The sequence below is a fragment of the Oncorhynchus keta genome, chromosome 26 (genome assembly GCF_023373465.1).
Source record: "Oncorhynchus keta strain PuntledgeMale-10-30-2019 chromosome 26, Oket_V2, whole genome shotgun sequence".
Classification (NCBI taxonomy): domain Eukaryota; kingdom Metazoa; phylum Chordata; class Actinopteri; order Salmoniformes; family Salmonidae; genus Oncorhynchus; species Oncorhynchus keta.
In genome coordinates, this window is record NC_068446.1 from 12,637,200 (window position 1) to 12,662,523 (window position 25,324).

General features: G+C 41.6%; 2 protein-coding genes across 3 annotated transcripts in view; both read right to left on the minus strand.

The window, feature by feature from the left end:
• Nucleotides 1-755: 755 nt before the first annotated feature.
• Nucleotides 756-7,924, minus strand: LOC118358965 (V-type proton ATPase 16 kDa proteolipid subunit c). Its single transcript, XM_035737038.2, has 3 exons — nt 7,694-7,924; nt 2,416-2,599; nt 756-2,120 (listed from the first exon to the last, which is right to left on the minus strand). The coding sequence occupies exons 1-3, from the start codon at nt 7,764-7,766 to the stop codon at nt 1,916-1,918; spliced, it is 462 nt and encodes a 153-aa protein (XP_035592931.1). The 5' UTR covers nt 7,767-7,924; the 3' UTR covers nt 756-1,915.
• Nucleotides 7,925-21,438: 13,514 nt separating this feature from the next.
• The window catches only part of LOC118358966 (seizure protein 6 homolog), a 73,321-nt gene continuing 69,435 nt past the window's right edge, over nt 21,439-25,324 (minus strand). For both annotated transcript variants that reach the window (XM_035737040.2, XM_035737039.2), the window contains exons 15-19: nt 24,436-24,627; nt 24,242-24,280; nt 23,331-23,448; nt 23,032-23,143; nt 21,439-22,250 (exon numbers count right to left, since the gene is read on the minus strand). In XM_035737040.2, the coding sequence (XP_035592933.1) occupies nt 22,221-22,250; nt 23,032-23,143; nt 23,331-23,448; nt 24,242-24,280; nt 24,436-24,627 (491 nt within the window). In that variant the 3' untranslated portion in view covers nt 21,439-22,220. The remainder of the gene's footprint in view (nt 22,251-23,031; nt 23,144-23,330; nt 23,449-24,241; nt 24,281-24,435; nt 24,628-25,324) is intronic.

The window sequence follows — 25,324 nt, forward strand, 5'->3', positions numbered from 1 at the left end:
TAGTGAGGAAACGCCAACTGGATGCTTCACATTAATACATCTGGTGAAATATCTGACTCATTGTTCTATGTTCATACTGTACTGTCTGACTATCATGACCTACTTTCCGGCAACAGAAAAACAATACTTTGTCAAACCAACTGCTGCCATGTGGGATTTTTCTTCCCTCCAACTAATTGCGAAGTTGCACATGTGAAGATTGTGAATGCTGTTATTTATAGTGCTGCTATATAAACATACACACGGCTTAACATTTCTACACTACAGCCCCATATAGGATCAATTTCATAGACATCACCACTTGCCTGTTGCTGGAACTATTCACATAAGGCTGACGGGAGAATTCAGGTGTGACAAAGCAGGCATCTGTAGGGGGGGGGGGATTTGGATATTGATGCTGGTGCCACTTTGCCAGCACTACAGATGCCTGCTTAGTCACACCTGAATTCTCCCGTCAGCCTTGTGTGAATAGTTCCAGCAACAAGCAAGTGGTAATCTCTATGAAATTGATTCTATATGGGCTGTAGTGTAGGAATGTTAAGCCGTGTGTCTTCACATGTGCAAAAGTGGCACCAGCATCAATATCCAAACCCCCCAAAAGAAAAACTGCTCCAGAGGTACTGCTACACAATTGACCATGTGCTGCTTCTGGGTTGAGAACTAGAACAGAAGTTAATATACAATTTCAGTGCAAATGGATAAAGAGCAAGCTATTCTAATAATGCTGCAGAAAATCATTAAATAATGCAAAAAAATACATTTGGAGGTTGAGATTTAATTGGAAATTAGCCGTGGCCTGACAGTGAGCATCTGCAACCACACGGCTGGGGTTTATTCATTAAGTCTTGCAACGGAAACTGTTTACGAACCCAACGGTTTCCGTTTAGTTTTTATTTGGAGTAATGATTACACCCCAGTACTACAGGTCAACGGTGCGAATGAGTGTTGAGAATGATGTATTCGAGTTAAAACACACACGTTCACATGCCCCACACTTTTACATGCCCACTGCCATAAACAAACACAGTTAACTCCCACATCTGGACAGTCTCCATAGTAACAACTGGATACATGCATCCAGAGGATCTCCAAGAACTTCAAACAATTACCCACAGTGCAATTCATCTAGCTATATCTCTCTCTCTCATTGGGAACGCAATAATGACTTTGTTCCATTTAAACAGTTTTATTAACATTTCAAAATCTTCATAAATAATTTGTGAAAAAAACAAACCAAAAAAATAGTTATCCATGTCCTCGTATTAGTTTGGTCCTTTAATGTGAAAATTGTCCCCAGATAAAATTTAAATGATTTGTCCAAACAGTCAGTTCGTCAGAAAAAAATGAAGGAATAATAATAAAAGCCATTTATCAGACACAAATTAAAGGAAATTGTGAGGAATGAGGTAAACTGATACTCAAGCACAGACAGGATGAACGCGTCACTACATTTACAAGGGGTTGACTACTGGACTCAAGGACGACTGTACAGGAAGAGGACGCTTTTCGCTTCCCGCCCAATCGCAAAGCAACCCCATGTCGTGTCCCAAATCACACCCTATTCCCTATTGAGTGCACTACTTTTGACCAGACCACTATGTAGAGAATATGGTGCCATTTGGGACACAGCCCATAACACCTCCCTCGTAGATCTGACAGGCATGAATAAGCAATATAGGTAGATATGTGGCTTTACTATTACCATATTGCTAACACTTATTCAAACATATTAGATCTACAAAGGACCATCAAGTAGTGCCACTAGGAAAGAAGTGGTTAAAGGGAGTTGATTTGGAACCGGGCGTAAAGGCATGCTCTACAATTTGTTCTTTATTTCTTAGTTGTTTATATATGGATGACACAGCGTTAACTCAACGTACACGGATGGATGGACAGAAGGACTGTTCTTTTCTTTCTATTTCGTGGAGAGGATGAGAGCCACAATAAGACCGTAGAGCCCTAGGACCTCTGCAAAGATCAGGATGAGGATCATGCCCACGAAGAGCCTGGGCTGCTGAGCTGTGCCTCGAACGCCTGCGTCACCCACAATGCCGATGGCAAAACCAGCCGCCAACCCACTCAGCCCCACGCTCAGCCCAGCACCCAGGTGGAGGAAACTCCTACATGAGAGAGAGGTGAGGGATAGAGCGAGATGAAGAGAGGGTAGAAAGAGAGGAGGGATGGAGATGGGTTGGAGAGAGGGAGAAAGATGGGGCATCCCAAAGAGATTGCAGACCTTCAGTTTACAGATGTAGTACATCGCTAACACTTCTGAAAAACAATGGTGAAAAATCCACCAATCCTATCAAGTGGAGTCAATACCATATTACTACCAATCAGATCGCTTCAGACATGCAGTGCCTAGCGGTAGACTTGAGAATGGGTAACTAGCGTCTGCAATTTCTGAGCTCTTACTTGTAGAGGGTGACTTTCTCTGAAATGTTGTTGGCGATGAGCACCGCCACCACCAGCCCGTAGATGGCGATGATACCTGCCATGACCACAGGAATGATGGACTTCATGATGAGCTCCGGCCGCATCACCGACATGGCAGCGATGCCCGTGCCGCTCTTAGCCGTGCCATAGGCTGCCCCCAACGCTGGAGGAGAAGGAGAAGAAGGAGAATTTAGAATTTCAAAAAGACAGAAATCCAAGACCATCCAATTTTGTCAACAGAACACAATTGTTAAGTAAAAAAAACACGAGAACGAGAGATTAGATTGTTATAGAGCGTGTGGGTATTAAAACCAATGGAGTTTGACAGTAGAGTCTGCGCCTGTTGATCAAAGCCCGTTTTCATCACAGATAAGCTTCCCTTTCCACACTTTGTAGCTCTAGGAAAAACCATCTTAAATCTTTACATCTATGAAGAACACTCAATAGATCAGCAAACGCATTAGCACAATGGTAATGCCCATCACAATGGTTTCAGGAGTTTGTGCAAGGTGGAGAAAGAGGTAGGGGAGTTTGTGTGTGTTTAATGGGATAGTTTGTGATTTTGGCAACGAAGCCCGTCATCTGACTCTGGGGAAGTAGATAAACTTGTGGATACCATTTGAATGTCTCTGCGTCCAATAAGAAGTTAGTTAAAGGTACATTCATGAGCCAATGCTAACTAGTGTTAGTGCAATGACTGGAAGTCTATGGGAACAGTCATTCCAGTCGTTGCACTAATGCTAGTTACCAATTGTGTTAAAGCTAGTTAACAACTCCCTTCCCTTCAAACTGAACACAGAGACATAAAAAAAATGGTATCCACGAGTTCATCTGTCTCTGGGGAAGTAGACAAAGGGCTTCATTGCCAACATCCCGAACTGTCCCTTTAGCGCTTGAGGCTCACACCTTTCTGTGATTGCAAAGGTTCCCAAATTCATGAGCCTTAATTGCCTTTAAAAAAAAAAAAAAAGAGTGTCCTCTTCTCCCTGTCAACTGCACTGATTGGCAAAGACTTGACAGGTATAAACACGGTGAAAACATTAGGATAGCTTTCCCTTGGTCAGGTCTTTCAGTTAGGAGAGAGGATGCAAGGATTTAAGGAATAACTATTTTAAAAAAGAGCCACGGAGAGAAAGACTCCAGGATGTAGCCAGAGAAAGACATGGTGTGTGTCCCAATATCTCCTTTCTCATGAAGTGTACACTTGTTCATTACTTCCCACAAACCTAAAAAAAAAGCACTGTCTTGATGGTGGCATGGGAAAGACGTATACTGAACAAAATATAAAACTGCAACAATTTCAAACATTTTACTGAGTTACAGTTCATAGAAGGAAATCGGTCCTAATTTATGAATTTCACATGACTGGGCAGGGAAGCCTCGGAGGGCATAGGCCCACCCACTGGAGAGCCAGGCCCAGCCTGTCAGGATGAGTTTTTCCCCACAAAAAGTTATTTACTACAGACATAAATACTCCTCAGTGGCCTCCCGAGTGGAGCAGCGGTCTAAGGCACTAACAGAAATATGCAAATACATGCTAGAACGTGCCAATAGAATCTCCCTAGCTCGTGCTTGGCTCTGCCCACCTCCTTGCTTGTTCTACCCACTGATGAATTTTCTCCCATTGGAAACGACAGGATGTGGTCTTATCTTGGGTTAGTTATAAAAACCTCTAGAAAGATGCCAGAGTTTCCGACTTGGAATTCCGAGTTGGATGACCGTTCCAAAACGCTTGGAAGTCAGAGATTTCAGAGTTCCCAGTTGTTTTGAACGTGACAGAAGGGCAAAGTTATACAACATCTCTGGTGTAGTCTTATAGAGGCCATTTTTCAGTTAATGCTACAATATTTAAAATCGTGGCAAATAAAGCATTGTAGTTGACATATACATTATCCAGATCGACTTACACTAGTGAGTAGATACATTTTCATACTTTTTCGTACTGGCCACCCGTGGGAAGCGAACCCATTGCAAGCGCCATGCTCTACCAACGGAGGAAATGAATGACACAGATATGATCAAATGAAGAGGGGACCCTAACTCAAATTAATTTAGCACCATCTAGGCTATTGATTGAATATGGCTAGTCAGGAGCTGCATTAGAAGATGGCTTGTCAGTCACTCAGTCTTACTGTGACAACACCATTGAAACTATTTATACATTTAAATATTTATAGCTACTTTTTAAGTAAATACCGCAGTCAACTTTTGTAAAACATTAGGAGATGAAGAACATTGCATTCTTCATTTCATCCATCACATAATTTTTCATTATGAAGCTTTACCGGTAGTCACGTGGTGGTTGTTTACAAGCACACAATGACGAGAGACCGGAGCCTTGTGAGTCACTCACTGTTGTGCAGCACGCGGCAGATGATCGAGTTACAGTATGGAATTCACAACTAAATGTTTGCCAGCTAGATATCTTATATCAAGTTAGCTGTCTAAAATGTGCTAAATGCTCTGCAGTTGTGCATTTGGTTTGCAAATTTAGTAGCTAGTTAGCTATCTAGCTAAATGGTTAACTTCTTCCACAACATAACAGCAGAGAATCCCCTCCTGGATCAACAGCCTTTGGGCATCTGATAGTATTTCTGATTGACTTAATGCACCAACCACCACTAATGAGCTGTGGAGCTTCTCAAAGTAATGTTTTCTTCACCTCAAACAAAGTCTGTTTTAACATCCATTGAGAATGACAATAGTTCAATGGATTTTTAAAATCTTTCCAGCTCTCTTCCTTTTGATAACCCCTTGGTGTAATAGGGAAACAATGAACATTGTCTAAAATCACGTGTAAGGCAATACCCACAATGCAACTCATTCAGCATGTCGGGAGACAGTTTGTATTACAATTGTTTGCCTATCCTGAAATAACTTAAGCCGATTTCCATGAACATGGTCTAAAATCAATTGTTAGGCAACACCCACAATTCCACTAGTTTAGTATTTGAAGGGAGACACTGAGTTGCAAATAAACATTCTTAAAACATTTTCCATGAACATGGTCTAAAATCATGTTTTAGTCAATATCAACCATGCAACGAGTGCTGCATGCAACGGGAGACAGTCTGTGTGTTACCTGAAATAAACTTAAGTTAATTTCCATGAACATGGTTTGAAATAATGCATTAGGCAATATCCACCATGAAACTAGTTCAGCATATGACGGGAGATACAGTTTGTGTTACAATTGGTCAAGCAAGACTCCAATACCGTCATTATGTTTGCAGGTGACACAACAGTGGTAAGCCTGATCACTGACAACGAGAGACAGCCTATAGGGAGGAGGTCAGAGACCTGGCCGTGTGGTGCCAGGACAACAACCTCTCCCTCAACGTAATCAAGAGATGATTGTGGACTACAGGAAAAGAAGGACCGAGCACGCCCCCATTCTCATCGACGGGGCTGTACTGGAGCAGGTTGAGAGCTTTATGTTCCATGGTGTCCACATCAAACTAACAAACATGGTCCAAGCACACCCAACACAGTCGTGAAGAGGGCACGGAAAAACCTATTCCACCTCAGGAGACTGAAAAGATTTGGCATGGGTCCTCAGATCCTCAAAAGGTTCTACAGCTGCACCATCGAGAGCATTCTGATTGGTTGCATCACTGCCTGGTATGGCAACTGCTCGGCCTCCGACCGCAAACTGTAGTATATCACCGGGGTCAAGCTTACTGCCATCCAGGACCTCTATATACCAGGCGGTGTCAGAGGAAGACCCCAAAAAATGCCAAGGACTCCAACCACCATAGTCATAGACTGTTCTCTCTGCTGCATGGCAAGCGGTACTAGAGCACCAAGTCTTGGTCAAAAAGTCATAGCAGCTTCTACCCCCAAGTCAAAAAGACTCTTGAACAGTTAATCAAATGGCTACCCGGACTATTTGCATTGTTCCAAACCTACCCCCGAGTTTCACACTGCTGCTAATCTGTTTATTATCCATGTCACCTTACCTCTACATACATGTTTATATTACCTCAATAAACCGGTGCCCCTGCACATTGACTCTGTACCAGAACCCCCTTTATATAGCCTCACTACTGTTATTAGTTTTATTCCCCCCCTTTTCTTAAAACTACATTGTTGGGGAGAAATGCACCACAGAGAAATGGCATTCTGTCAGGACACTGACTATTTCCCCTCCCATTCGGTCAAAGTTCACAGCAAATGCTCCATTCCACTTTCTACTGAATGAGGACATCTAGTGGAAGGCGTAGGAAGTGCTACCAGATCCATATCTTGTTGGGAAAGGAGGGGCGATGACGTCAAAGTTGCCCCACATTCAGAATTTCACTTCTTGTTTGGAAGATTGCCTACCCTATGAGTTCTGTTATACTCACAGACATAATTCAAACAGTTTTAGAAACTTCAGTGTTTTCTATCCAATAGTAATACTAATATGCATATATTAGCAATCTAGGACAGAGTAGGATGCAGTTCACTATGGGCACGCAATTAATCCAAAGTGAAAATACTGCCCCCTATCCTCAACAATTTAAGCGCTTGTAAGCATTTCACTGTAAGGTCTACTACACCTGTTGTATTCGGCGCATGTGACAAATGAAATTTGATTTGACCTTATTTGTGAAAATGTTCAAAATGTTTGGTGCAATTCAGAAGGCTGATTGAGGACCTTATTATTGATCAATGTGTTTCTTTTACGACCATGTCCTTTCTGCTTGCATTTTGTATTTACATCGATGTGTGTAAGTTATGCAATTCTGGGCTCATCTGTAAAATAAAGGTTAAATAAAATAAATAAAAATAACCATATTTGGTGGTGAGTGGAAATGCAACCGGATGCTTCAGAAACATCTGGCTCATTGTTCTGTGGTTGAGCAGCCCAGGTGAGCAAGCTGATTAGCAGATAGGCATCTTGTTGCTGGTCAACACAATTACCACCCATCGTTATTTAAAGTATCGAATTGGATGTCTCCGGTTAACACAGAAATACCTACGTCAAACTGTATCAACATAAATTGGCCAGCTTATTACGTCAATGGCATCGTCATCTGTTACGATGGAAATCTCCATTCCGAATACCTACCCCCTCACATGACAGGAATGATAGCCAGTTATCTAACAAGCAACCGTATCCTCTTGGCTTTTTGACTTGCCCGCTCCATATTCAACACAACATTCCTTAGTAGTAGACATTTCGGCCGAGTGAAATACGACCCACACACCCCTTAAGATTGAACGAGGCATGAGACATATGACTGAACGAGGGTGTTGTGATAGTTAACGTTACCGCTGAAGACCATAGCCGCAGAGGCTCCCATCACTGCGAAGAAAGGGGAGTATTCGGGACTTTCTGACGACATTCTTACGCGTTCAGGGAAAAGCGCACAAACGTCCTTTTTATAAAAACGTCAACGTTTCTGTCGATTCTCAATAGCACAGGGACGACACCCGACAAAGCCACCTCTTCACAGGAACACTGGTGTAGCGGTAGAAAATGGCGAAACAGGATGTCACATGATCAGTCCACTGGCCATGTCCCATTATGTCGATGTAGGGGTGTGCAAAATATCCTGCGTGTCATGTCCATTTCGTTCGCGTAAGAATACAAATAATATGATGTGTTGCCAAGAAAGGTATAACTCGTTTGTATATAATTTAATCAAATAAATTAGATGATATCCATAATTTTGTAGTCATAATGGTATGGTCCGCTGAAGGCTGTCTATTCATGCTTGCCTGGTTGTGGGAGGGGATGTGCCGCAACCATAGGTTACTGTGGAACACCGTTTGGGTCTTTGCGTGTCAAAAAAAGATATGAAAGTGATGCAGAAGGTTACAATTGGTGGAATTATGTCATGTTTAGTCTAGATAATGTTAAACAAGGTTGGAATGTGAAGCAATTAAATGGGTTACCAGACAGAACACAACTGTGAAGAGTTTACACAAATATTAGTGTTGTAACTCTTATCGCGGGACTGTAACTGTGAAATCACCTCCCTCAGCCTATTGTGTGTATTGACATTCATATTGCACTGTACAGCTTTACCTAAGGATTGGGGATCAATGAAATGGGGTATCTGTCTACTCAATACCCAATATATTTTTACCCAACGTCCTCCTCAGAGTTATCAGACTCCAAAAACATCCACGCTGTATTGTTTTTCCTCAAGAATGGTGTTCAATACACATGGGTTGACAATAAATGTGTCTCAATTCACAGTTGTTTCAGAGTCCTGCAATAAGAGCTATGACGCTATTGGTTCTCTGGGTGTTATTGAGTAGACTGATACCCTATGTCATTGATCCACAATCCATAGGTAAGGCTGTACAGTGAAATAAGTATGCCCCCAATGCAATTCTAAAGTCTAATACATCTAGTGTGATTTCAACAGCTTTTTGTCAAATGAACAAATGATTGTCTTTTGTTGATTTTATATAACAACATTTCAACCTCGTTTAGCATGATCCATGTCATCAACTAAAATAACGCTAATTTATAAAGCAGTTCTTATTTGATTAATGGTGGTCGGACCACTTTATGTGAAGCTAGAAACAATAGTGGACTTTGCAGTTAGCCGTCAAAATAAAAGTATGTCATCATCTTAAATAAGCATGCCCCATTCAAGAAATGTAGAACCAGGAACAGATATAGCCCTTGGTTCTCTCCAGACCTGACTGCCCTTAACCAACACCAAAACATGCTATGGCATTTTGCATTAGTATCAAACAGCCCCCTTGATATGCAACTTTTCAGGGAAGCTAGAAACCAATATACACAGGCAGTTAGAAAAGCCAAGGCTAGCTTTTTCAAGCAGAAATTTGCTTCCTGCAACACAAACTCAAAAAAGTTCTGGGACACTAAAGTCCATGGAGAATAAGAACACCTCCTCCCAGCTGCCCACTACACTGAGGATAGGAAACACCGTCACCACTGATAAATCCACTATCACTGAATGTGAGGTGTGGCGTCATATGCTATGTCATATGATGTGATTAGCTGATATGTTAAATACATATTCAGGTGTTGTAAGATCTGGTATGAGTCTGCAATGTAGTTGGGTAGGAACTCGACCGTAAGCTCGTCTGTAAAGCAAGGTGTGATGCAAGGTGATTGGTAGAACAGTCAGTCTGGACTTGCCGTTTATGTCGGCTGCAATAGAGTCAATAGAGTCATAATACCCATACAACCTAGCAGTCAAACAGGGAAATGGTTCCAATCATTTTTCCCAAAGTTTTTTTTAGAAACACTTAAAATAAGGGATGTGTTTCGTGTAGGCATGTGACGTTTTGAAAGCAGTGTAAATATCTTGGACAAGGTGATTGTAACCATTTCCCTGTTTGACTGCTAGGTTTTATGGGTATTATGACACCTCCGCTGTGGGGCTCTATGTCTGTCAAAATGAATAATGGATTTCCCCCTACTGTTCATCTATGAGATTACATCAGTGCTCAAACCTGTGCTGCAATGTTGCACACACACACATTTTTCACTTTCAATTACTTAGCTAGCAAATGAAGCTAGCTAGATAGTTTAGCCTACTCAAACACCCAGTTCAAACAGAGACGGATGCTATGTTATCTAGCTGGCTATGGCTATCCAACACTAGAACTCTTCCAAGTCAAGGTAAGCTTTTGGTTTTATAAATGTATTACCACCGTGGTCGGCCCGTGTAACTTCTAAACTGCTTGCTAACTGTACACTGTACTGCCCGATTGTAGTGGGTCTACTAATGCGTTAGTTCTAGTAGCTATGTTGTTGACTTGACATTAGCTAATATGGTGACAACGATGTAGGCTGTGTGTAGCAGTTATGATATGAAGGTTTGGCTTGAAAATGTTTTTTTCAGTGTTGCGCACTGAAGCACACAGGCAAAGGGAAAAGTTGAGAAGAGAAAAGCGTGTAGATGCGAGAAGGAATTATATGATCTGGCTGCTATGAAAGTGAACTGTGTTTGCATGTTACCAGGGATGTATTCATTCTGCCGATTCTGTTTGAAAAACGTTTCTTAAACGGAACGGGGATAAACATCCCTGAAACCTCATTCCATCAGCAAGGGCATTGAAGATGAAACGTGGCTGGGTCTTTCAGCATGACAATGATCCCAAACACACCGCCCGGGCAATGAAGGAGTGGCTTCGTAAGAACCATTTCAAGGTCCTGGAGTGGCCTAGCCAGTCTCCAGATCTCAACCCCATAGAAAATCCTTGGTGGGAGTTGAAAGTCCATGTTGCCCAGCCCCAAAACATCACTGCTCTAAAGGAGATCTGCATGGAGGAATGGGCCAAAATACCAGCAACAGTGTGTAAAAACCAAGTGAAGACTTACAGAAAACGTTTGACCTCTGTCACTGCCAACAAAAAAGGGTATATAACAAAGTATTGAGATAAACTTTTGTTATTGACCAAATACTTATTTTCCACCATAATTTGCAAATAAATTCATTAAAAATCCTACAATGTGATTTTCTGTATTTTTTTTTCTCATTTTGTCTGTCATAGTTGAAGTGTGCCTATGTTGAAAATTACAGGCCTCTCTCATCTTTTTAAGTGGGAGAACTTGCACAATTGGTGGCTGACTAAATACTTTTTTGCCCCACTGTAGAACATGACCATGCCTGACATAGACTCCCAGGGGAGACACAGGTGGGTCTGGAATGTGCTGAGCTCAGGCAGGTGGAGAAGACCCCGTACCCTCTCAAATCAAATCAAATCAAATGTTTATTTGTCACATACACATGGTTAGCAGATGTTAGTGCGAGTGTAGCGAAATGCTTGTGCTTCTAGTTCCGACAATGCAGTAATAACCAACAAGTACACAGGCCTTAGGTGCCGTCAGCCTTTCTCCACACGTTGAGCTTGTCGTAGCCTGTTGCCAGCTCAGTGGCCAGACGCATGCACAGGGTGAAGGCTTCAATGAAAAGACCCTTCCGAGGGATAAATGTTTATGGGTGAAGTGAAAGTAGGTAGGGGAGAGCAGGGTAAGTTGAGACCTTTTTTACATAAAGGTTCAATTTTTTTTTAAGTTACAAAAATTAAGACACTCATCTGTGCGTGGTCTTCTGAATTGGGCCTCTTTGGCTTAATGATACTGACAGTGGATTTACGATGCCTTTGGTGATAAAACCTAAAGAAACCATTCCATAGCATGAGCTAGTGTTTGTGTATTGGGAAATACCTGGGTTGAGATGGCTCGGGTTTGGATAATTATGAGAGGAACCTTGTTTTAGTGACCAGACCTTGGTTTCCACACAATGAGAACAGTCTTCACAGCAGATACTGTCTGCTGTGAATTATTCATTTATTTTACACGAATCCTAACCATGTGACCCATTCCACACATCTGTTGTTTGCATTATAGACTAAAGGGGTGTATTTTTGCTGAAGAAGATCTTTGTATCCTTTGTGTCGGGGCATTCAACGAATCATCTGAAGGGTGGTTCGGCGACCAGCCATCGTTATTGCAGAGCACTCAAATCACGCACTTGTGTGTGTGGTGTGACATGCTTTCCTTATTAATAAGTGGGGCGGCAGGGTAGCCTATTGGCAGGGTAGCTTATTGGCAGGGTAGCCTAGTGGTTAGAGCGTTGGACTAGTAACTGGAAGGTTGCAAGTTCAAACCCCTGAGCTGACAAGGTACAAATCTGTTTTTCTGCCCCTGAACAGGCAGTTAACCCACTGTTCCTAGGCCGTCATTGAAAATAAGAATTTGTTCTTAACTGACTTGCCTAGTTAAATTAAGGTAAAATATCAGATACCTCCTTATTGTCATTAAGTGCATCGGATTGCATGGGTTGTAAGCACAGGTAGAGGGGGAGCAGGCTGTGGACAGGCTTTGAGAGGAGTGGTCAGGGCATGACTTGGATATAAAGTGTAACCGTACCTATTTCAGTCCACTTCAAGTCTGCTATTTCTGTTCAGTGCAGAATTTGAATACCCTAGAATCAAATCAAGTAGCTGGCCAGTGTATTCAAGATTTGGTTATGGGTTCAGAAATATAGCTTGAGACTTCAATGCAATGTAGAGCATGACCTCTATGGGGGCAGGTAGCATAGTGGTTATTAGGTTTGGACCAGTAACCCAAAGGTTGCTGGTTCGAATCCCTGAGGCAACTAGGTCAAAAATCTGTCTGAGGCCTAGAGCCGGCCAAATGAATAAAATGTAGAAATGCACCAATTACAAGGATTTTCAGCTGTGGAACAGTTTTCTGCATGTATTGAGGTTCAAAGAAAATACAGCCCCACAAAGATGGAATCAGCATTCAAATCCTATAATTTGAAAAACTAACTTTGATTAAACTAAAGATGCTAGACAGGATCTTGAAAACTACATTGCTATTTTTAAAATATTTTTTAGACCTTACGTTTTGGATTTGATGTGTCAATGTATGGCTCATACATGCATAATATCTGCAGTCCTCTCAGATTCCCAGGGGAGAAAGTCACAGAATCCCGACCATTCTAACCTGGTATATTTAAGCAGTGTGTTACTGTGGTATTATACTGAGCAAACGTATAAATGCAACATTAATCAATTTCAAAGATTTTGCTGAGTTACAGTTCATATAAGGAAATAATTCAATTGAAATTAACTAATTAGGCCCTAATCTATGGATTTCACATGTCTGGGCAGGGGCACAGCCATGGGTGGGCCTGGAAGGGCATAGGCCCACCCACTTGGGAGCTAGGCCCACCCAATGGGGAGCCAAGCCGAGAAAATCGGAATGAGCTTTATTACAGACATTAATACTCCTCCTGGATTTTTTTGTGCCCAACATTTGGGAGAAATACACTTTTTGTGAGTAGTTCTGATCTTTTATTTCAGCTCATGAAACATGGGACCAATACTTTACATGTTGCGTTTATATTTCTGTTCAGTGTAGTATTTTGTGGAAGTATGTTGTAACTAAAGTACTTCTTATCCAATCAGGATAATCGATTCCACCCCTAAAAGCAATGATCATTTGGTGTAGCCTGCTATTTAACATTTAAAAAATGATTGAATATGGCCATGGTCAGTGTATTCAGACCTGTTGACTTTACCACATTTCATTACATGACAGCCTTATTCTAAAATGTATTACATTATTTTATTTCCTCAATCTACACACAATGTGTACACCCATAATGACAAAGCGAAAACAGGTTTAGAACATTGACTAATTAATAAAAAAATAAAACACATACCTTATTTGTATCCAGACCCTTTGCTATGAGACTCGAAATTGAGCTCAGGTGCTTCCTGTCCAAATCTGTGAAATTGCTTTATCTGACATATTGTGGATGCATGAGGCAACCATATACAATTTCTGCATCAGATCTTAGAGTGATGGACTGTGCAATCCCCGTGGCCTCCGCAACGAATCAGACAGGTGTCCTGTGCACCATGAAAAAAAAACAAAAAAACTTTGTGACTGCTCGACGAAAGAAATCTCGGTCGACCAACAGCCTATCGACCAAACAATCGACCAGTTGACTAAATGGGGTCTGCCCTAATCAATACACCAGTCACTACAAAGATAAGAAGGACGCCTTTAACTCAGTTGTCAGAAAGGAAAGAAACTGCTCAGGGATTTCACCATGAGGCCAATGGCGACTTTAAAACAGTTAAGAGTTTAATGGCTGTGATAGGACAAAGTTGAGGGTGGATCGACAACATTGTAGTTAATTTACTCCACAATACCTAATTGACAGAGTGAAATTGAGGAAGACTGTACAGAATAAATATATTTCAAAACATGCATCCTGTTTGCAACAATACTGCAAAAAATGTGGAAAAGCAATTAGCATTTTGTCCTGAGTACCTGCCACTCTCTATATTTTCAAGCATGGTGCTGTCTGCATCATGGGTTATGGGTATGCTTGTAATCGTTAAGAACTGGGGAGTTTTTCAGTATAAAATATTTATGGAATGGGGCTAAGCACACTAGATGAAAACCTGGTTCAGTCTGCTTTCCACCAGACACCGGAAGATTGATTCACCTTTCATCAGGAAAATAACCTAAAACACAAGGCCAAATCTACACTGGAGTTGTTTACCAAGAAAACCGTGAATGTTCATGAGTGGCCGAGCTACAGTTTTGACTTAAATCTGCTTACATCTATGTCAAGACCTGAAAATGGTTGTCTAGCAATGATCAACAACCAATTTGACAGAGCTTGACGAATGTTGAAAAGAATAATGGGCAAATGTTGCACAATTCTGTGAGGTCTACACCTGTTGTATTCGGCGCATGTGACAAATAAAATTTGATTTGAATTCAGGTGTGGAAAGCTCTTACAGAGTTACTCAGAAAGACTCAGCTGTAATCACTGCCAAGTGATCCTAACATGTATTGACTCAGGGTGTTTAATACTTTTTTTAATGAAGATATATTAACGTTTTATTTTCCATGTTTTTTTTATTACAGATTTTTGAATTGTTTTTCTTTTTTTAAAGAGTATTTTCTGTTGATCATTGGGGGAAAAAAGAAGACAATTAAATCAATTTTAATCCCACTTTGTAACAACAAAATGTAGAAAAAGTCAAAGGGTGTGAATACTTTCTGAAGGTTCTATTTAATTCCATGTGTGGGCCTACCTCTCGTCCAGCTCCTTCAGCCAGCTCTTGACGGTGTATGCATTGTTCTCCCTTGTCAGCCTCTGTAGCAGGAAGAAAGTCTGCTGAAACATCCTCAGCAGATACTCCTCAAAGTCCAGCGGCACACAGTTCTTGGACACCAGCTCGTTGATGCATGTCATTGGCCAGCACATGTTCCGCCTGATTTACAGCCCACATTCTCACCACTTTCTCCTGAGGTGGGAGAGGGAGGGGCTGGGTGGCAGCCTAACACTGTGCTTATCCCAAATTGTGTCCAGGATACCTGCAGGGTAGAAATGTAGAGAAGTGGTATTATGGATGTGTGCATGTGTGCAGTGGAATAGTGTGCAAGGTAGAGATAGAAATAATGGGGTGCAAAGGACCAAAATAAATAAATACAGTAGGGAAAGAGGTAGTTGTTTGGGCTAAATTGGCAGCTGGTGCTTAAAGCTAGTGAGGGAGATGTGTTTCCAGTTTCAGAGATTTTTGGAGTTCGTTCCTGTCATTGGCAGCAGAGAACTGGAAGGAGAGGCGCCCAAAGGAAGAATTGGTTTTGGGGGTGACCAGAGAGATATACCTTCTGGAGAGCGTGCTACAGGTGGGTGCTGCAATGGTGACCAGCGAGCTGAGAAAAAGGGGTTCTTGTAGATGACCTGGAGCCAGTGTGTTTGGGGACGAGTATGAAGCGAGGGCCAGCCAACAAGAGCGTACAGGTATATGGGGCTTTGGTGACAAAACGGATGGTACTGTGATAGACTGCATCCAATTTATTGAGTAGGTATTGGAGGCTATTTTGTAAATGACATCGCCGAAGTTGAGGATTGGAAGGATGGTCAGTTTTACAAGGGTATGTTTGGCAGCAGTGAAGGATCCTTTGTTGCGAAATAGGATGCCAATTCTAGATTTAACTTTGGATTGGAGATGTTTGATGTGAGTCTGTAAGGAGAGTTTACAGTCTAACCAGACACCTAGGTATTTGTAGTTGTCAGAGCCGTAAAATACAGTATGTAAATGGTAAAAATGGTGAAAATAGTAAAAATAAAAATAAAGAAAAACTCTGGAATGAGTCCAAACTTTTGAATGGTACTGTATACAGTTGAAATCGGAAGCTTACATACACTTCTTTGGCTTGCAAGCCTCTCCCTTTTCCCTCCAAACATAACGATGGTCATTACGGCCAAACAGTTCTATTTTTGTTTCATCAGACCACAGGACATATTTTCAAAAAGTTTGATCGTTATCTACAAGTGCAGTTGCAAACCGTAGTCTGGCTTTTTTATGGAGGTTTTGGAGTAGTGGCTTCTTCCTTGCTGAGCAGACTTTCAGGTTATATCGATATAGGACTCGTTTTACTGTGGATATAGATACTTTTGTACCGGTTTCCTCCAGCATCTTCACAAGGTCCTTTGCTGTTGATTTTCACTTTTACGTTCATCTCTAGGAGACATCTTCTTCCTGAGCGGTATGACGGCTGCGTGGTCCCATGGTGTTTATACTTGCATTCTAATGTTTGTACAGATGAACGTGGTACCTTCAGGCATTTGGAAATTGCTCCCAAAGATGAACCAGGCTTGTGGAGGTCTACAATTTTTTTTCTGGGGTCTTGGCTGATTTCTTTTTATTTGCCCATGATGTCAAGCAAAGAGGCACTGAGTTTGAAGGTAGGCCTTGAAATACATCCACAGGTACACCTCCAATTGAGTAGAATGATGGCATAATTGCCTATCAGAAGCTTCTAAAGCCATGGCATAATTTTCTGGAATTTTCCAAGCTGTTTAAAAGCACAGTCAACTTTTTTGTAAACTTCTGACCCACTGGATTTGTGATTAATTTAAATATTTGTAAACAATTGTTGGAAAAATTACTTGTCATGAACAAAATAGATGTCCTCACCAACTTGCCAAAACTATAGTTTGTTAACAAGAAACATGTGGAGTGCTTGAAAAATACATTTTAATGACTCCAACCGAAGTGTATGTAAACGTCCGAATTCAACTGTATCTAAAATGTAATAAAACAACAGTAGAAAGACATTTGAAAAAAGAGTAGCAAGGCTATATACAGACACCTATTAGTCAGGCTTACTGAGGTAGTATGTACATAACGTGACTGTGCATTTATGATGAACAGAGAGTAGCAGAAGCGTAAAAAGAGGGGTTGGCGGGTGGTGGGACACAGTGCAGATAGCCCGGTTAGCCAATGTGCGGGAGCACTGGTTGGTCGGGCCAATTTAGGCAGTATGTACATGAATGTATAGTTAAAGTGACTAAGCATATAAGATAAACAGAGAGTAGCAGCAGCGTAAAAGAGGGTTTGAGGGGGGGGGAACACAATGCAAATAGTCCGGGTAACCAACCTGTTCAGGAGTCTTATGGCTTGGGGGTAAAAACTGTTGAGAAGCCTTTTTGTCCGAGACTTGGCACTCCGTAATCGCTTGCCATGTAGTAGAGAGAGCAGTCTATGACTGGGGTGGCTGGGGTCATTGACAATTTTTAGGGCCTTCCTCTGACACCGCCTGGTGTAGAGGTCCTAGAGGGCAGGCAGCTTTGCCCCAGTGATGGACTGAAGTGCCTTGCGGGCGGAGCCCGAGCAATTGCCGTACCAGGCAGTGATGCAACCGGTCAGGATGCTCTCGATGTTGCAGCTGTAGAACCTTTTGAGGATCTCAGGACCTATGCCAAATCTTTTTAGTTTCCTGAGGGGGAATAGGCTTTGTCGTGCCCTATTCACAACTGTCTTGGTATGTTTGAACCAATCTAGTTTTTTGTTGATGTGGACACCAAGGAAAAGTTCTCAACCTGCTCCACTACAGCCCCGTCAATGAGAATGGGGATGTGCTCGGTGCTCCTTTTCCTGTAGTCCACAATCATCTCCTTAGTCTTGGTTACATTGAGGGATAGGTTGTTATTCTGGCATCACCCGGCCAGGTCTCTGACCTCCTCCCTATAGGCTGTCTCATCATTGTCGGTGATCAGGCCTACCACTATTGTGTCGTCAGCAAACTTAATGATGGTGTTGGAGTCGTGCCTGGCCATGCAGTTGTGGGTGAACAGGGAGTTCAGCAGGGGACTGAGCACACACCCCTGGAGAGCTCCAATGTTGAGGATCAGCGTGGCAGATGTTTTGCTACCTACCCTCACCACCTGGGGGCGGCCTGTCAGGAAGTCCAGGATCCAGTTGCAGAGGGAGGTGTTTAGTCCCAGGATCCTTAGCTTGGTGATGAGCTTTGAGGGTACTATGGTGTTGAACGCTGAGCTGTAGTCAATGAACAGCATTCTCACATAGGTGTTCCTTTTGTCCAGGTGGGAAAGGGCAGTGTGGAGTGCAATAGAGATTGCGTCCTCTGTGGATCTGTTTGGGCGGTATGCAGATTGGAGTGGGTCTAGGGTTTCTGGGATAATGGTGTTGATGTGAGCCATTACCAGCCTTTCAAAGCACTTCATGGCTACGGACGTGAGTGCTACGGGTCTGTAGTCATTTAGGCAGGTTGCCTTTGTGTTCTTGGGCACAGGGACTATGGTGGTCTGCTTGAAGCATGTTGGTATTACAGACACAATCAGGAAAATGTCAGTGAAGACACCTGCCAGTTGGTCAGCACATGCCCGGAGCACACGTCCTGGTAATCCGTCTGGCCCCGCAGCTGTGTGTATGATGACCTGTTTAAAGGTCTTACTCATGTCGGCTACGGAGAGCGTGATCACAGTCGTCCAGAACAGCTAATGTTCTCATGCATGCCTCAGTGTTGCTTGCCTCGAAGCAAGCATAGAAGTGATTTAGCTCGTCTGGTAGGCTCGTGTTACTGGGCAGCTCGCGGCTGTGCTTCCCTTTGTAGTCTGCAATAGTTTGCAAGCCCTGCCATATTCGACGAGCGTCGGAGCCGGTGTAGTATGATTCAATCTTGGCCCTGTATTGACGCTTTGCCTGTTTGATGGTTTGTTGCAGGGCATAGCTGGATTTCTTGTAAGCTTCCGGGTTAGAGTCCCACACCTTGAAAGCGGCAGCTCTACCCTTTAGCTCAGTGCGAATGTTGCCTGTAATCCATGGCTTCTGGTTGGGATATGTACGTACAGTCACTGTGGGGACGATGTCCTCAATGCACTCGTGATGAATCTCCCATTCATCACGAGTCAATGTAAACACACCATTATTTGGAGTGTTATTTTTTTATTTTGAATAAGTCTGAGACTACTGTCTCTTTTACAGATGAGCCCTGTATAAATACATCAAACACATACAATATACAAAATTACAAAACATATTAAGGAAAATACACATTTATAGCAACAGAGGTGCCTGAACCCTCCACATTCCTGAACCCTCCAGGGCTAGCCTAGTGGTTAGCGTTGGGCTAGTAACTGAAAGGTTGCAAGTTCGAATCCCCGAGCTGACAAGGTACAAATCTGTCTTTCTGCCCCTGAACAAGGCAGTTAACCCACTGTTCCTAGGCCGTCATTGAAGATAAGAATTTGTTCTTAACCGACTTGCCTAGTTAAATAAAAATATGCCGAAACCTCCAAAATGTGCCTCATCTGACAAAACCAATTTCAGTGTATCCTCGCTTATTTTGACGTCAACATCTCCAGTTACACACTGTTCATCTGATTCAGTTTTCATAAAGCTTATGATTTCCTCATCTGATAAACCTCTACCACAACTTTCTGTCTCTTAAGTGGTAGTATTAATTCCCAATATATTGGGTGTCTGAGATTTGATTGAGCTGCACGTACGCACACTACATGTTAATGTTTTTAAAGGCATGTCATTTGTAAAGTCTATTGTCTGTGTAGCGTGGTTCGTTCTGCGTTGTGTAATTTAATGAGGACACTGCCACAACTGGAGGTCTGCTTGTTGGATTTTTATTTGCCCTGCGCACGAAGAGACAACGCACAATATGTTAGCCCATGGCGCAGTCACAGCTCTCAGGCACCACGGTTTTAGATTGAAAAATTGCAGAGCCAAGGACAACATACCTCGCTAGCTGAAGGTCAGGCAAGAGAGAACAATAGGGGGGTACAGAAATGCTGGCAGTCTGAGTGTCTTCTCTGAGCAGTTGACGTTCCCTCTTTTAAACACTCCACGGGCAATAGGTTTCGAACCATAGCCTCATTTACATTCTCTGTTTGAACTATCTTGTTTAATTTCACCTTGTTGTCACTAGCAATGCATGTATACAGTAAATGTGTCACAGTCCCCTTTAAGACTAAATCCATTTAGCAATTGCTGTACATTCCACATCCTTTTGACTATCTGGAAATAGGCCAACACAATGAAAGTGATACCAATTTGCACAGACATCACATGCTCGAATTGCTCATTTACTGTTATTTGGTCACTTACAGAACCACAACACTGTTTTGGGCTTATTTTCCTGTGTGACCCATTCCTCACCGTATTTATGTGTCACTGCATTTCTCCTTCCCACTCTGTGTTTGATTGGTGTTTTTGTATCAATTAGTATGTGCTGTCACCCTTATCTCCTGTGTCATTAAATATGGTTGACAGGCTTAAAGGGTTGGTCAACTCAATTTGTTCCTCAATCTGATTAACAGATTAAATTGGTGTGATTGTTCCTTCAAAGAGCAGTTCCTCCATAGAGTATAACAGATCAAACTTAAACAATGTACACATCTGATATTTTGTCTTGGGCATTCAGTCTTCTGTACATGCACAATAGACTTTAAAAGCTATAACAATTTTTTAAAGAATATAGCAGATGCTTTTATACAGAGCGGTTTACAGTTGTGTGCATACATTTTCATACTGGTCCCCCATGGGAATCAAACCTACAACCTTGGCATTGCAAGGACCATGCTCTACCAACTGAGCCACACAAGGACTACAAACATTTGGTATTTAATGAAGACAAGACCTCTTTTCACCATTCAGACTTTGATTTAATCTTAAATTTCAGCAAATAAATAATGCCTTCATGACAAAATATAATGCAAATAATACCTTTACAATGCAAAAGAGTCCCCTGGACCCCCATATTGGCACAATGAATTAAAGTAGATTTACTGTTCAGACAATAAACTGGTAAGAAATTCAAAAAACATATCAGTTAAATACTGCATCACAGCAAGCAGCCAAGTTAGCTTATTTTCTTCAACATTGTGCATATACAACAACTTCAAATTTGCACTGATAACAATGATAATCGTTGATAATCATAACATGATTCAGCAGAAGCGGTAAAATATACAATCATTGCGTGCTATAAGCGTGACAACATTCAGGTCCTCACCTTTTTCTCAATGTCATTCAACATCAAGTGGAAATACACTTAAAAAATGGCAAAGAACAATATGAAATGCTGGCTCTGTAATTTTACATTTTACTATGGCAACGAGAGTTGAAACATGAAGATACATTATGCAATGTCATATTTTGCCACTGAATTTTCTGTATATATGAGCCTCAATATTCCACCAAATTTACATTCAATGTGTGTATGCATCTCTCTCTCTCTCTCTCTCTCTCTCTCTCTCTCTCTCTCTCTCTCTCTCTCTCTCTCTCTCTCTCTCTCTCTCTCTCTCTCTCTCTCTCTCTCTCTCTCTCTCTCTCTCTCTGTGTGCAACTGAGCATGAGAGAGGGTGTGTCTGCATTCCTGTCTTTCCCTTTTCATTATTTACCTCATAAATATATCTCGGCACTCCCTCTTTCTCCCTCTCTGGCTCTCCCTCTTTATGTCTCTCCTTCCATATTATCCACCACTTAACCTCTGTAAGGCACCAATCCTAATTTTAGACAAAAAGTTGGACTGTGGAAAACAGCACACCACTGGGAGACAGTCATCGCTGCACACTATGAACAGATGAAGACAAGGGCCTAGATTCAATCTGGGCCATGGAAAATCCACGTTAAAGTGCGATTGACATTTAAAGGAAAATTCCAATTGAACCGACATATGCAGCATTTACCGTGAATGCCGTCTCCACTAGCGCTAGAACATTGCTTAGCGGCTTAAACACGATCGGATTGAATCTGGCCCAAGGAGACGAAAACGTACAATCACTGACAGAAAGAGCGACTGAGAAATTAGAGAGACACACAAAAGAAAAGTGAGGTGTAAAGACACAAACTCAAAGAGAGAGAATGAAAGAGAGGCAGGGAATAGGAAATAGCGAGATGGGAGATGAGGGGAGTGAAAGAAGTCATCTGAAAGAAAAAGAAAGTTGTTCCTCTTCCTCCAGATCTCTCTATCTGTGGGTTTTAATTCTTCTCAAGACGTTTCTTCTTCAAATGGACACCTCATACTCCCGTGTGTCCTAGGAACCAGGTAGCAATACAACAGACCCGAATAACAATTAATTTGAAGAAGAAAATAGTTGGTTTTAAATGCTACAGCAAAATATCCTCAGCAGTTTAGGACATGCAACCTCCAGGATTCATAAGCAATGGACTAGAGTATTCACTTCTCGTTAACCTACAGTCAATAGCATTTCAACTTCCAGACAAATAAAAAGTAAAGTTACAGAGAATATTTTCCTAAATACTAGCCAAAAGGTGAAAAGTTAAAAAAAAAATAGTCAATTTATTAAAGTTGATACAATATACCTGTACATGAGCTCTACATTAAACTCTAGCTTAGTGACATAGATAGAACAATTTTACTTGGTGGTTTAGTTATACCAATAACCTGGGTTTGATTCCCAGTTGGTTACACAGACAGGGCTATCCATGATAAAACAATAATGACAGGCTAATACAGGTTTTCAAGTTCATTTGGATGGGGGGATTTTTAGCCTATCAGTTTAATCGAGTTGTAGACAATAGAACATCACACATTAGAGTGTTTGAACGTGTCATGCGACTGCATGACTTGTCGGGTATAAAGTTGGGTGTGGTTTCGTTGCATCCAATGGCAGAGTCTGTGATAGGGTAACGCAAGGAACCACTTGTAGATTTGACAGCTCTAACGGAGTTCCACCTCAGAGACTTCCAAAACAACCGCTATGTTGGCTAGCGCGGATCTGATAGAATCTAGCCCCAAAGTGAGAGCGCTTGAGCAATACTTACACACTAGGCAAAAATAGAGAAAATACTCACCCCTGCCTCGTATAGAGGGTTGTTGAAGTCAGACTCCACAGTAATTGGGCTGTATGAGTGGGTGTGAGAGAGAGACTTCCAGAAAAGTGGCTTCCACTGCAGTCTACATACACTGAGGGAGAGGGAAATAAAAGGGAGAGAATAAAGCATACAGTCAACTTCTGATATCTGATCTATGCAATGGCTCAGTACTCTTGTATGAATGTATGTGTGTGTCTGTTCGGTCAAACCATGCCAATATTTGGTGAAAGTAAGAAGAATGCATTTTAATTGTGACTGCTGAACTGCGCAGTACGTACTTTGTGTAATACATGTAGATTCCACCAATCAGAAGGATGACCAGGATGATTGGCAGGATGATTGCCAAGGCAATGTTCTCACTTAGCATCTGGTGGGAGGGCTCCAATGACTGGGATACTAGGGAAGTAATCCAAAATAATAAATGAAAGAAGAAGTTAAATCAAGACGATTAAAGGGGAATTCCACCAAATGTCAACCTCATTTTCATTATTTCCAGCACTATCCCACTGAGCACACCACATAATTTCAACGTGGGCAATAGGGTAATATTTGGTTGAGACATTGATCCAATGAGATTACAACCTATATTCACCCAATCAAAAAGACAGCCAAATGTTTGTAGAATTCCCAATGTGTTCCCATGATTGAGCCGGAATCTGCAGCATTTACTGTGAAGCTGATGTCCATGAACGCAGGAACATTGACCTTAAAATCCACATTTTCCACAACCCGTGATCAGATTGAATCCCTGCATTAATTCTTCAACGTTGATTTTTGGTTGAGATGGAGACGTGAATCCAAAATAACAAGTATTAACTTGTTGGTAAACTGGATTTAAAAATATCTCATAGTGGAGATAAAGTGAAGATATGACATTGTTTCAAAATGACAAATTCATCATACAAGGTTTGTCTTTGTTGAAAATTGGTTAACCATGACGTTTCAATGTTCTGTCGTTAGAGGTAAGAAGAAATGTCATGACATCATCAAGTTGCATTAAAAGCTTTAAAAAAGTAAAAACAAAATACAAATAAAAAACCTACTATGAGTTACTAGCCAAGGGGAGGCATTTTCCTTCTCCCTGTGTCACCATGAATCTCATAGTCTTTGTAAGGAACTGGAGAATGAATATGAGGTTGAAAAGTGTCGAAATTCCCCTAAAGAAGATGTAGAGGGAGACGAAAATCACCTTCTAATTTATGATCATCCAACAGCTCCTCGTATGCCACTGATAGATAGAGAAATGCAGATTATTATTATTATAATATCATCATTCCTCATTCACTCTACCATATGTTCAAATGTTTCAATTCTCATGCAGAATTTCTTGAAACCCCTCTAACCCCTCATCCTCATTTCCAGCAGTCCAATGTAGATTATCACCTTTGCAGAAGGGTGGTGGACTGTTCCATTGAGATGGGTGGCCCGGGACACAGTTGATAATAACCTCCCCAATGAGTTCATAGCCCTCATAGCAGAAAAAACGTAGCGCCTCTCCTGCCTGGTAGCTATGCTTGTACAATGTCTGGTAACCATTGTCTGGCACACCTGGATTTGGGCATGGGTCATACTTCACTGTTTTGGGAAAGGAAATAAAGATATGAGAGAGAGAGAGAGAGAGAGAGAGAGAGAGAGAGAGAGAGAGAGAAAGAGCAATGCCTTCAAAAAGTATTAACAGCCCCTTTTCCACATTTTGTTGTATAATTTAAGATGGATTAAACTGAGATTATTTTTCCCTGGCCTACACACAATACCGGATAATGTGAAAGTAGAATTATATTTTTCGAAATGTTTACAAATGAATTTCAAATGAAAAGCTAAAATGTATTGAGTCAATAAGTATTCAACCCCTTTGTTATGGCAAGCCTAAATAAATTCAGGAGTAAAAATGTGTTTAACAAGTCACATAAATTGCATGGACTCACTCTGTGTGCAATAAACGTTTTTAACATGATTTTTTCAATGACTACCTTGTCTCTGTACCCCACACATACAACTATCTGTAAGGTCACTCAAGCGAGCAGTGATTTTCAAACACAGATTGAACCACAAAGATCTATTGGTAGATGGGTAAAAAATGTAAAAGCAGACATTGAATATTACTTTGAGCAAGGTTAAGTTATAAATTACACTTTGGATGGTGTATCAATACACCTAGTCACTACAAAGATACAGGCGTCCTTCCTAACTCACTTGTTGGAGAGGAAGGAAACCGCTCAGAGATTTCACCATGAGGCCGAAGGTGACTTTAAAACAGACACTGGGAGATGAA

Bases quoted from the DNA above. Each gene is read 5' to 3' on its own strand.
- LOC118358965 (XM_035737038.2), bottom strand. From the start codon at position 7,766: ATGTCGTCAGAAAGTCCCGAATACTCCCCTTTCTTCGCAGTGATGGGA. The intron at 2,600-7,693 runs GTAACGTTAACT...CTTCTCCTCCAG, and splicing joins TGCGGCTATGGTCTTCAGCG to CGTTGGGGGCAGCCTATGGC. The intron at 2,121-2,415 runs GTAAGAGCTCAG...TCTCTCATGTAG, and splicing joins GAGAAAGTCACCCTCTACAA to GAGTTTCCTCCACCTGGGTG.